Source organism: Convolutriloba macropyga, chromosome 7, assembly GCF_964194025.1.
Source record: "Convolutriloba macropyga chromosome 7, txConMacr16.3, whole genome shotgun sequence".
Lineage (NCBI taxonomy): Eukaryota > Metazoa > Xenacoelomorpha > Acoela > Convolutidae > Convolutriloba > Convolutriloba macropyga.
In genome coordinates this window covers 50349115-50363030 of record NC_134474.1, presented here as the reverse complement: position 1 = coordinate 50363030, position 13916 = coordinate 50349115, and the positions used below count along the sequence as shown (strand labels likewise).

Genomic DNA, 13916 nt, shown 5'->3' with positions numbered 1-13916 from the left:
GTTATTAGTTTCTGTTTCATAATAATTTCTAATATCTTTTATAATGTTAATACTATTATTAAATTTATTATTAGCTAGGATTTTTTCATTTATCAATCTTTCTGATACAGATGATAGATCTAGGTAAAGTAACCTCTCACTCGGTGCTGTTGGTCGACTCATTTTCAGTAGTAAAATAACTCTCAAGCTCTTTCATTATATCTGCATGATTAAAATCATAATGCATCTCAAGTCTTGCTTGTTCTTTGTTGTCTACTAGCTTACTTTCAAGTAATATAGCTATCATATATTTTACTATTGTCTTTTTATTCTTTATAAGGGCTTCATCTCTAAAAGAATTAGTCTTTTTATTAACTTCTTTAAACCCCCATAGACCAGTAGTGAACATATCATCTAGGTGAATGTTAGTATTATTCTGATTAAATTTATTATTATCAAATTCTTGTTTTAATAGAGATAGTATCAGCTGCAACCTTACTACTACTAAAGTATTTGTAACTTCATTTGCTGATTTAATAAACTAATTAATTAGTTCTTCATTAACTTGTATTTTGTTTAGTTGTAATGTTTTAGTTGTAACTTTATCAAAATCACCTTTTCTTAGTTCAGTTATATTTTTACTTAAAATTTCTATTAGAAGAGGATAATAAGTTATTGTCACAATACTCCTTATTAACAACATCTTTTTCATCTATGAGAGGATGTACATTTGTAATTTTATAGGAATCCTTCATGTGAATGTTATCATTATCTTCTAAGAATAAACCACGAGCTTTACTTACTGTTAAGTTGCTTGTTGATCCGTGGAGCGGGTTCCCCGATTGATGATGCCAGTGCTCAGTGGATCTATTTGCTTGTTTAAATCTATTTCTTGTCATCTTTGTATTTGTTTACAGAAAGAAATATTTACTTCGTAGCTGACCGGAGTTCTATCTGCGAAGCAGGTTCCCTGATCCGTGAAACGGCTTCGCCGATCTACGTAGCTGACCGGAGGTCTATACCTAATGATTCCAAAACCTTATTATTAGATTCATAGTTAAACTCGGATTTTAATAGTTCCTGTTCATATTTACCTTTTATTATCTCTCCATTAATATCTTCTACTCTGTATGTTGGTGGTTGTGTTTTTAAAACTTCATTAATTTTAAATAATTCTCTATTCCAGTTAGAAGCATATCCTTTAGAGAAAATGTTACGTTTGTCAGCATTCCTAACATAATCACCAACTTTAAGTTTATGTTTAATATTCTTAAAACTAAAAGAGTATCTAACCTTATCAGGATTATTAGAAGTATCAACGGGTGTCATTGATTGTTGAATGAATGTTATTGGTATTTGTTACAACAGCATCATTTAATATATTTACCCAATTACCATCACCATTGATGAACATTGGTTTATTAATTATGTGTAATAAAGTTCTATTAAATCTCTCTATAAATACAGCCTTTTAAATCACTATAAGTAGAATATAGTTCTGTCTCATATTCTTTAAGTAAAGATTTAAATGTTTTATTGTAAAACTCACTACCTCTATCTACCCATAACTTTTCTGGTTTGCGATCGGGGAACCCGCAACTATGTTGATCTTCGAAGCCACCTTGTGGACTTTCAGAACCACCCTGTGGACCTTCACCTAATACTATTTTAAAGCCATTAGTTATAGATAAACCAGATTTATTCTTCAATGGAATAGCCCAAGCATATTTTGTGAATATATCTATAACTGTTAATATAAATTTATAATTGTCATTGTATTTACTTAGAGATGATTTGTCTATCAAATCAGCTGACCATGTTTCATCTTTATATAATGGTATTCTTCTTTCTCTTCTAAACTTTGTGATTTGGGGGCTAAATACTTCTTTAGCTAATAGTTGTTGTTTATTTTTAATTGTGCCTTGTTGTTTTTCCACCATTATTTATTTACCATAATTAAAAACAAAATTATCTAGTTGTTCTTGATTAATAATTTTCATAGATAATAATTGTTTAGATATATTTAACATTTCATTATATAATCCATCATGACAAGCTTTTGTTTCTAGCATAAGTAATTATAATCTTTCTACTGAATTATTTGGGTCTGTTTTGCTAAGACGTCTAGCTTCTATTTGTTTATCAGTCTCACAATCAGTTTCTTCCTCTCCTTCTTCTTCTTCTTCTGCCCCTTGTTCATAGTCACTAGTATTATGTCGATATATTTCATCTTCGCTGGAGGTTGGTTTTGATATTACCTAAGAAGTGGGTTCACCGATACTAGCAAACATTCTTCTTATAAGTTTTGATCTATTACTTTTAGTATCTCTTTGTTTATAACCAATACCCTTTTGAAATAGTTTTATTTTGTCTTCATCGCCTTTTATGTCTCTTTCGGTTACATCTTTACTGGTAATAAACATAGCAAAGCCCTTAGAAAAATCATAGACTTTACCTTTCACTTTTATACCATCTTGTACTAGAGATACATCTATATCATTTATTTTAATTTTGTTTGAATTTGCATCAACTGATATTAATTGGAATTGTTTATTTGTTTGTTTACCCATTTCTAACAAAATATCAATCATCTCATTGTCTACAGCAAATGTTTCGCCTCTATCATCTTTTAATGTTACGGGTGGATCGGGCATGGGTGTTAAGAGAGCAGCCCGTTCATCAAGAAAGCTGCTTTGTTGATGGTGTCCTAGACTCTCTAAAGCATTAGTATTACTGTCTAGCGCGGCTAAAGTTTTGTTTTGAAGAGCTTGCATTGTTTCAGCGTTTTTATTCAAAGTTTTAGTTAGAGGATCAAATAAATCTTCTATCTCACCATAATATTCTTGTTGTCTTAATTTATCTTCTAATCTATTTCTTCTGTTTTGTTTTTCTAGACTGTTTAAGTTTATCTAGCTTAGTCGTTTTTTATATATTGAAAATGTACGAATTAGATCTATAATATAAAAACAATATTGTACTATGTATGAATTAGATCTATAATTATACTAACTACTAATTATTTTTATATTCACAGATCATTATATAGTTTAATTGCAGCTCCAATTAACTTTCTATCATCATTAATAGTTAGTTCTAAAATATTATTTTTAAATTATTCTAATGATTCTTTACTTACATCTAACCCTAATTTTATTAATAGCTCTAAAGTAGTATTATTAATTTTATTTACTAGATCTCTTTTGAATAGATATAGATTCTCATCATGAGGATAACTTTTAATATTATTTACATAGAATCTTTTATCATCAAATGTGTTTAGACTAATCTTACTTGTTTTTGTTGTTGTCATGTTATCACCAACTTTTTGTATTCTACATTCGTCTACAGTTCAGTGTACAGTTCAGTCTACTGTGTGTTAAACATTAATGCATTATAATACTCTTCGTGTTTAGCATTGTTACAATTCTTTATTTCATTCTTTAGTTTTATTTGGGTAATCTTTAAAGCTATATGTCTTTGGTGACAGGGCTATCAACTCTTCTATTATTCTACTTCCCAATTCATGTTTGAATTTACCTGGAACTTTATTATTAGTTTTGATTGGTGGATCTAGATTGGACAGATCCATATGTTCATTGTCAACCTTACCCTCTCTAAAGCTTAATACAAAGCTATCAGTATCCATATAATGAAGTTGTAGATCTTTGAGAGATGGCTGAAGAGTATTATAGAATACATCATATATGTGTAATTTAAATTCTAATATAGTAACACCTATATATACTGGAGAATCATATTCTATTTTTTTCTTTATATATTCAATTTGGCTATAATCCTTATATCTAGTTATATTCTTAAATGTCGGTTTACTTATACTTTTCATTATCTTTTCTTCATCATGATTGAACTTACTTTGAAGGAAGTGTAGAGGATTCCTGAACATTCTTCCATATAGTGAGTTGTTCAATAATTTCCTTGCATCCTTTTCCGCTTCAATTTTAGCTGTTGCTCTTTTATTAGTATTGTTTTGAATATAGTCTCTTCATATGTAATCTTGTTTAAATTGAATTACTCTTGAGTTTTAGTTACTTTTACACCCATCTTAACATAGAACTTAAACATTCAATAATGAACCATATATTCTGTCCTGTTGTTTTGGTCTAAGGTTAATTTTTCTGATCTTGCCTTGCCTCCATCTCTTTCTCTATAGCCTAGCTCATTATCATCTCTTTGCTTCAACGAAATCATCTAGCATTTGCTTATCTTGTAATGTATCTAATGTAACACCACTTGACATTAACCAGCAATCAAAACTATAGCCCGGGAGACTAACATAGTGTAGAGGGTTGTGACCGAATTCTTTCATACTTAATTTAACATATTCATTCATGCAGTAGTCTAATATTTTCACATCATTTTGTAAATACTCTATAGTTAGATCTTTGCCAGTTTTATTATTGTTGTCTTTATTAAAGTTATCGACTTCCTCTTGTGTTAGTAAATTATTAGATAGAGAGGATTTGAAGTCTTCTATATTTAGATTACCTATAAGATTATTATAGGTAGCTTTGCTAACACTGGCAGCTTTGCTGTCATACGACTCTAAACCAAAGTATTCATATGGATATAATGTTTTAGTTTTACAACCGTATATCTTTGTCATTTGATCTAGAGGCATAGCTAAGAAGTTATAACTATCTAAGAATTTAAGACAACCAATGCTAAACATCTTAGACTTACCAGCAGCTAGTGGTATGTTACCTACTTTTCTTTTATCATTATTCTGTAGTTCATTAAATAGTTTTATCTTTAAATAGTTCACTATATAGTAGATTGAAATCATGGGAATGCAGTTTTGTTAATTGTATCTTAGATTACACATTCTACATGCTGGTCCTCTATATTTACCAGTTTCATGACAGTTATCTCTTACCTTATTAATACATGTTTTGCGGCATATATGACAAGTGTTATTGGTTTCATGATATAATTCATCTTCTTCTGTAAATATCATCTTTTCATTATGCTTTAAATAATTCTCTGTTTCTTTTTCTAATAGATCTCTAGCAAATATTTTGATGCAGTCTAGATCAAAGTAGTATTTGAAATTACTTTGCCAGATGTAGCTAATACTTATTGGTATGTGTTCAGCTATTACATATTTATAGTCATTAGATGCGACTTCAACAATGCAACATTCTATATCAGCAGTTATAATATTTTTTATATTCTGGCGCTTATGTTCATTTATAAAAGTAATGTTTTTCCTTGGGACAAACAATCTCTGGTTTGAAAGAGTGGCTACATTAATGTTTATCATATTTAATTTGAGAGTTGAACCAATATGTGCATCTATTACAATAATAGAATTTGTGTTGGCTCTTATTCGGTCGATCTAACAATGTTTCTATGTTTTTAATTAGGGCACAGTGTTCTGTTTGTCCATTTGCCCAAACTAATATTCTAACATCTTTTAGATCCTTATCAAAGTCATCCACTGATTTAAGCAATTCAACTTTACCATCACCGCGGGGTGTGTATATCCAAATATTAATATTATATAATTTTTGTATTCTTAATATGTAGCCGAAGTCATTTTCATGTTGTTGTCTTGGTGCAATTAGTTTATTCTGGTATTTACTTTCACGTGTTGCGTGGTCCGTGGCAGGAGGTAGCCAAGCAGAAATAGTTAGTTGCAAGCAATTGTATTTGCAATTGCGTATATTTAATTTTGATTGCGAGTTTTTGCGACCGGGTGGTAAATCTATATAACTACCAATAGATGCTTTAGTTGGTTCAATATCTATCTGAGTACTTCTTAATCCGAGAAACTCAAAGTCATAGCCATAGCGTTCATATATTTCCTTTTCAAAGTTTAGCCGTTGTGTGAAGTCTCCATTTTCATATATTGCGTTTTTAATAATATAGTCAGTGTTGAAAAATTTTTTAGTAGTTTTAATTTCTTCTTCGGTTCCCTTTTTGTACTCACACTCGGGTGTGATCTTATATTAAAAACTCTTAGCTTTTATAAACTGGTAACAGTTTTTAATTTCTTCTAAAGAGTTATTGATAGCTTCATCTATATCTTCGATGTAGTTTCCAGCTTTATCAGTAATATAAAATTATTTCATGTTCTGCCCAGAGTTTATATCAAAGTATTCTGTGTTTTCTAGATACCTACGATTATGACTATATGAGTGAGTAGTTAGGGCTGTTTTATTTTTAAATTCTGCATGACATTCTTTACATTCATACTTAATTCTGCTGTCGATATCTTCAGTTTTAGGTTTAGTGATGGGTTTAGTTTTAATAATATCTTTGGTGTTATCTTTAGGTGTACTCTCAGTTTTAGGCTTACTCGCAGTTATAGGTATAGTCTGTTTGGGGCTTAGTTCTGAGGAAGTAATATTCTTCTGAGTCATACACTCTCTCCATGTTTTCAGGTATAACCCTTTCAGCTTTGGGTCTAATATCGATTGGGGATTCATCATCAGAGACAAACATTTTCTCTAACAATTCTTTGTTTAGAATCATATGATTGATGTCTGTATAAACAGTTTTTTTCAAAGGATAAATTGCATACATCGCAGAAGTTTACATTACTGTTAGTTGAGTGAGACATGGTGTATTTTATTAGGGAAAATTTTGAAAATAATTTTTCGAAAGTGAAAAATGAAGTGTGCTAAGTGTAAAAATAAGCATTGGAAAGAATGTTGTAATGATTGCAAAGAGTTAGAATATTGTTGTTATATATGCTATGATATAGTTAAAGTAAAAGATTATATTAAATATTTGGGTGACCATTATGCCAATCCAAATCATTATCTAGAGTGTAATATGTGTATAAAGTATATAAGCATATTTCTTTCCTGAGGTTTAGAAATGGAAGATGCAGGTTGTGCATCTATCTTAACAGATATAGATTTGGTCTTACTAGAAATCAATTCAGACAGCATGTTTATAAATATAATATCGGCGAAGTGGATTCAACCTGATAGGCGAAGCCGTTTCACGGATGGAGAAACATGGACGAAGACCCATCTGTGAAGCAGGTTCCCTTTGATTTAGATCTATTGTATTTTTGCGCGTGTGGGCGGATTATAAGGCTTAATTTTGATATTTGGAAAAAATATGTAATATTAGCTTTAGTATAATATCTTTAGTTTTTTCTCCCCGAATCTGGCGAATAATTAATGGTAAATTTCCGAGTTTACCATACTATCACCGACAGCTGTGACTATTGCACTGAAGTCCTAGAATTTCTATTTTCGCAGGGAAATAGTTGCTTTTGCTGGCTTCAGTGAAGCCTAAGCCTAAGTCTAGTTCGATATTGGAGTTATTGAATCCAATTGAGAAACAGAAAGTTGTTTATTAAATTGAATCAGATTTATAATATGAGTTGTTTTGAAAGCGCCCCCTTGACAATGAGGTTCGCTACAAACTTGAAATTTGGTTGACAGTTACTTCAGGTCATCCTTAACAAATTGTTACGAGCCGAATTCGCAATTTCGAATTATCAGTTGAGTTATTAATGAAAACTCAACAAAAATTTGATTGTTTCAATTTGAATTATTTTGTTATTCTGAGAGAAACAAGTTTGTTATACAGCAAAGCTGAGCAATTAGTCAAAAAGGCTAATTGAGCAACAAGTAATGCAATGGTAATGTACAGTATAGCGGATAATACAGTTCACAGCAGTTAACTGCAAAAACACAATATCCGGACAGATTTGAAACCGCTGAAACGAACTGGGTGGTGTAAAGTTTTCCTTAATTTTGCTAGGAGAGCAGCCGTTACAGGGCAGGTTGAAACTTTGCATAGTTATAGCCAATTTATAGAGCTACAATTTGTAGGAGCGGGAATTCCTCATTTCGGTTTATAAATTGAGTTAGTAACAAAATTCGAGTAAAAAAAGTTTTATTCAGTAGAGGGATATTAATATTAGCGGATATCAATATTAATTTGTCAGTAGTAAGGATACCAATATTATTGTATCAGTAGTAAGGATATCAATATTAATGTATCAGTAGTAAGGATATCAATATTAATGTATCAGTAGTAGGATATCAATATTAATAATAAATATATTTCTCAATAACCAATCATTTGTTTATCATTTATGAAAATTGTAATTCTGTCATGCACCTCGACTGTAGCTGGCTTTCCTTCTGAACCTCTGCTAAGAACTTTGGCAGAAATTTTTTCCATTCCGAATAGTAGTCTGTTGAGACTAGGATCCTTGGATAGTTTTCACATGCTTGAGAGAATTTTATGTAACTCTGGATAGTAGAGTAGGAATATCCTTTATCGTTCAGCAGTTGTTTCCAGGGAATATCCTTATTGTTCTCTTGATGATTTTGTTTCACTTTCCCCCATATGTATGCTCTGTCAGAAATTGTCAGTAGATATAAACGATTCAGCTTTCCCTCCATGTTATTGACTGTGGTGAGATAAGACTCAAATTCACCAACATTGAATGAATTCCTGAGTTTATCACGAAATGATAAATATTCTGGTACATTCACTTCAAACTTGTCGAGTGTTTCCTGATGCTCGTTTTTTTAGTAGGTCCTTCTTGAACTTGGAGAGGAATAACTGGAAGAGTTCTGTTTTAGTTCGTTTTCCAGTCTCACTTTCATGTTCAGCGGTGTTGTCGGGTATGCATTTGTTCTCCTTACAAAATGTAATCATTTGAGTTGTTATATTAGTCAACTCGTTTAGATTTTCTTCTGATGAAGAAGTGCTTGATAAAGCTCCAGTTATTAAAGTCTCGTCAAATGACGAAAATTGTTTAAAATTTTTCGCTAGTTTTTGTAATGAAGTGAAACTCTTGATGAATAGCCAAAAAGTGCCGTGGAGAATAAAGGTCCCCACATGGAGAATTATTCTAGAACAATCTTTTTCTAGAATATTCGGACATGACTTAAAATTAGTTATCCTTTTCAAAGTAATTACCTGTTTTAAAGTGAAATAATAATTATATCCTTCTATTAAATTGAATGCTTTGTATAATCTATTAAAAATTAAATAAAAATTTTAGTAAATACCCAACTTGCAAGCTAATATTTAAGTATGTCTTATTTTCGAAATTTTCACTCGTTTGATATCGTTCGGCTAATGGTGATGGTCATTTCTGTTAATGACGGCGGCCATTTTAGCATGACATGCCATTTTCCTTTTCATCATTTATTGAACTGTTTTTAGACTGAGCAATTTAATGAAGTCGGCCATTTTAGCATGACATGCGCTTTTCCTTTCCATCATTTAATGAACTGTTTTTAGACTGAGCAAAGTGGGCGTGTATTGTGTATATAGTTTTACTTATAGTAGTGGATAAAACGGGGCTTCCAGTTAGCAGACGGCTTGGTTCATTTCCCCGAATTTTTACGAGGGGGAAATGGATCAAGTTGGCTGGTGGCTGGAAGCCCCGTTTTATCCACTACTTTGGCCTTAGGTTAGGTGGAACACATGACGTTGGAACTAGTGAAACTAGATAAGATCTGTCATCATTTAGTTGAAGGATTGAACTAGATCTGACGAACTTGAACAATTGAGAGTTTCATGTACTGTTTGCATGATTTGAATTTTGCCTCAGTATTCTTGCTTTAACACACCTACAACGCATTGTTGGCAGCTTTGTTTATAGTAACTATTTAGACAAACAAACTCGAGATACTGACATTTATTCGATTGTTTGTTTGTGAATAGGACCCTGTGTTGTTTGGAGCAGACGTATCAAATTTGAGAGAGGATCCTTCTGGTGACAAGTACGAGGAACAACTCCTTCACAAGCTAGACCAGTTGAGGGAAGATATGGGTAAGCACCTTAAGCAATCGACCCCACAGCAGGGAGGTATCGGGGAGGCAGGAGAACATTATGACGTCACAGAGGAGATTGAGAAGTTAATGACAGGAGGTAAAACAAAGACAATCACTGCCTATGTGCTGTAAGATATTTGAATTTTCAATCGCTGTGTTTGTTCCCAGTACAGACACTGACTGAGGACAAGCCCCTCGCACTCACTCTCAAGGCCATTGTTTGAAATTGTATAGAATTGTTTAATAGCTCATTAACGTTCGTGTTATAGTCGGCATGTGGGGGTGTATAAAATATATAAACTTGAGACGGTTCGGGGGATGGGGTGTCAATAGTTTTAATGAGCTGTGATAGTATTGATGATTTGCTAAAATATTCAGTTAAATTTTGTTTTTTAATAGCCGCACAGCGATAGCTGGGGCTATTATTGGCCTTCTCTTGGTTTTTTACTATTCAAAGAATTTGAATTGTATTGGGGCGCTGTCTTTTTTTTAAGATCTGTTCACACATTTTCATGATTTTTGAAGTCAAAACGGAGTAGTGATTTTGGTCACGCCGAAACAGGAAATGGAGCGAAAAAGCGAGTGGTTTTGCGGCGCAAAATTTTTTCACTCTAGTTTTAAAGTAGAGTGAGAAAACGGTGTTTGAACAAAAATTCGCTTTCTCGCTAGTGATTTTCTGTTGCAAATCCTATATATTGAATGGATGACAATTTATAGGGCACCATGTTTAACAAAACGCGAAAGTGTATGTTTAAGAGACCTCTGAAGAGCATGTTAAAGAGTTCTCGAGCAGCATGGTTAAGAGGACAGAACGCGAGAGGTCAATGACCAAAAAAGTTTTGGCAGTTTTTATTGTTTTTCACCTGGAAACGGCATCATTGTATCACCTATCAAAAAGTGAGCGTGGGTATGAGATAATTTTTCTTTGGAATCGTAAGAAAGCAAAAAAAGGGGGTTTGAGTTCAAATGGCTCTGTTTGGTGTATATAACCGTAAGCAATTCTTCATATGTGAAAATCTCTTGACCCAACACTTGGCGTATGTGTTTTCATGTTGTTCTTAGCAGCTTCTCAGAGCCCCCTCCCCCCCCCCCCCAAAAAAAAATGGTTAGCCATTCGCAGCCCTTTAATGTTGCATCTTTAATGTACTATCAAATTTTCTTCATCTGTTTTGTACAGTAGCACTTTTAATTTTATCAGATAACTTTCAAGAAATTGCTTCCATTGCCATTGAGCATCTTCGAAGGCTTTCACCGTCGAGCGACAAATCTTGTCAAAGCCGAAATGCAATACTGTTTTGTGTACACTTTGTCTGTCTTTAACTTTGTTTTTCACCCCATTACAAAGTTGATTCCACAGGTATTAAATTGCCTTGAGAGGTCTACTCTTCCTGTGGGTAAGTTGGCCATCATTTGTTAGGAGGTGTGGTGTTGACGCAAAAAAGGAAAAGCACTTTCGGACAAATTACAATCCAGTCTTATTGCCTAATCCGACTGAGCGTGGCTTGTCCCCCACCATAAAGCGAGGCTTCATAAAAATGTCGAATAATATGTTATACCAGTGGCGAGTTTTTTCGACAAGCAAAGGAAACTTAGATTGACTGAGTCTTCCACCAACATAAAGCACTGATCTCGGAATTCATAAATGGACCCAGATTGTGCAGTTTGCTTTTCATAGTTTTGAGCTAGACTTCGTTGATGAATCTCAAGATGCAGAAATGAGCTTCTTTGAGACTTTGTGTCAAAGTAGTTGTGTTCAAGATTCCTTTTTTCAATTTTCTAATGAAAAGCATCACAAGATAATATTTGTATATTGAGGGATCTATGAAACTCTCTGCTGCTGAGTCTTATGACTTATCGATTTCTGTTTTTATATTTTCTCTTGAGCAACAAGTAGCCATAACTTGTCCGTCTTGTGGCTCCACTTTCTCTGGTTTGTGATTTGAGTTGAATAGTCTGGACCTACCATTTGAAAGCTTATAACTAACCCAGATTTTGCTGAGAAATTGGCCCCTATTCCTTCTAGCCAGAAACTCCGTTGTCCGCTCGCCTTGAGTTGATTCCCAATCTGTGTTGCTTTCTCTGTTGTGCAAGTCACTTGTGATCTACTGTACAAATTTGTTCTTAGTGTGATTGTCTTGTTGTATCAAATAGTTTTTTTATGACCACATCAAAGTTTCTTGATGACTTACTAGTTTGATTTCCCGAATTTGGCGGCATTTGATAAGTAAGCCGACGAAGTAACGTGTTATGTGGCTTTTTACATGTGTGACAAGAAGATTTTGTCTTGCAGTTTACCCAATCCGGCCCATTTTTGAGAAAATTATGACAAAATTTTGGCTCTTGACAAATGTGATCCTTTCCTCAATTGGGAGGACTCTGAACATTTCACAATTTTATATTCCATGATTCTGAAAAACACTTTCCACAAGTTTGGGTTAACTCTGGCTTTGCTTGATAAACTGAGTGATTATGCTTGACTTGTTTCGATTTACTGAACTCTTCTCGCGGCACCGAAGAGAAATCTGAGTTAATTGGATATCAAATACCATTCGGGTGTCATTGTTTCCTGAGATGTACTCACCAACTTTATAAGTTGGCCTGGAACTTCATGCCTGATATGCTTGAACTCGATAATAGCTTCAAGTGAGTGTGTAGTCAGCTGGTTGTGTTCTTATCAATCTTTTAGGTGTGCCAAAGCTACAATCTTTTAGGTGTGCCAAAGCTACCCCGTAGTTTCAGTTGCAGAAATGAAAAGACGCGCTGCTTCGTCGCTGGGAGAATTCTTCAATGAAAGCTTCTGGATGTTGCTAAGCAACCGATTTGCGTGTACAGTACTATTGAACACACCACTGAATGCTATTCAATCATTAAATGTGCCCGAAAATATTGGCCAAGTTTGCTGGAATTTTTAATCCAGAAAACTGTTTCATGGGTTGTGATCTTCATAGTAGTGGTAAAAAGGGCCTATCCAACGCAAAAACTCAACCCTAACGGGTATTCGTTTTTGCGTGGATAAATGCCCCCTTTTCCCACTACTACATATAAACATTACTTAAAAATATATAAAATTTTACTCATTACAAAAATAAGAGCGAAATCCCTCTTATAATAGTGAAATCACTCTTTAAGAGCGAAATCCCCCCTATAGGAGTGACACCTGAGTACAAAATCATTATTTTTCTCGCTTAAGAGCGATTTCCCCTCTTTTTATTTGAATTTTTAAATTATTTATTTTTTAAAATTTTTAAAAATATTATTTTAAATTTTTGAATTATTTATTATTTTATTTAAATTTTTAAATTATTTATTATTTATTTATACTATTTTTTATGTTATTAATTTATATTATTAATTTATATTATTAATTTATATTATTGTTTATTAATTTATTTATACTATTATTTATATTAATAATTTATATTACTATTTGCTAATTTATTTATACTAATATTTATTATTTTTATTTATACTAATATTTATATTATTTATTTATACTAATATTTTTTTATACTAATATTTATATTATTTATTTATACTAATATTTATATTATTTATTTATACTATTATTTATATTAATTACTATTTTTAATATTTATATTATTTATACTATTATTTATTCATACTATTATTTATATTATTATTCATTATTTGTTTATACTATTGTTTGTTATTTATTATTTATATTTTTTTATTATTTGGATTATTTATTATTTATATGATTTATTATTTTTATTATTTATATTATTTATTTATACTATTATTTACTTATTTAAAATAATCTATACTCTTTAATAAATTTATTTTCTCTTTTACTTTTTCTATATTTATGACAATATTAATAAGAAATGATACAAATTCATAATGTTTACATGAGCAATTTTCTCCAGTTTGCTCATTAATAGATCTTACATTTCAATTTTTGTAAATCCTCTGGGTAAATCTAAGACTGGGTGTTGTTTCTTTATATGAGCCCTTATCCCATCATATCTCACAATAGAAGGACGATATAGACAATTAACTTTGGCTGAAGTACAACTTCTACATGTATACGTACTTTCATCAAAATCAGCTGGTGTTTTTAAAGAATTACATCTATTACAATTTCTAGTTAAATCTTTATTATTGCTAGCATTAACATTAACATTTGGATTTGGATT

General features: G+C 31.9%; 1 protein-coding gene across 2 annotated transcripts in view; it reads left to right on the top strand.

Moving 5' to 3' along the window:
• Positions 1-13916, top strand: part of LOC142343134 (peroxisomal biogenesis factor 19-like) — a 110232-nt gene that overhangs the window by 72193 nt on the left and 24123 nt on the right. The window contains exon 3 of one of the 2 annotated variants that reach the window (XM_075394823.1): positions 9649-9757. In XM_075394823.1, coding sequence (XP_075250938.1) covers positions 9649-9757 — 109 coding nt within the window. Of the gene's footprint in view, positions 1-9648; positions 9857-13916 lie in introns of both variants that reach the window. The other variant, XM_075394822.1, reaches the window with a different exon arrangement.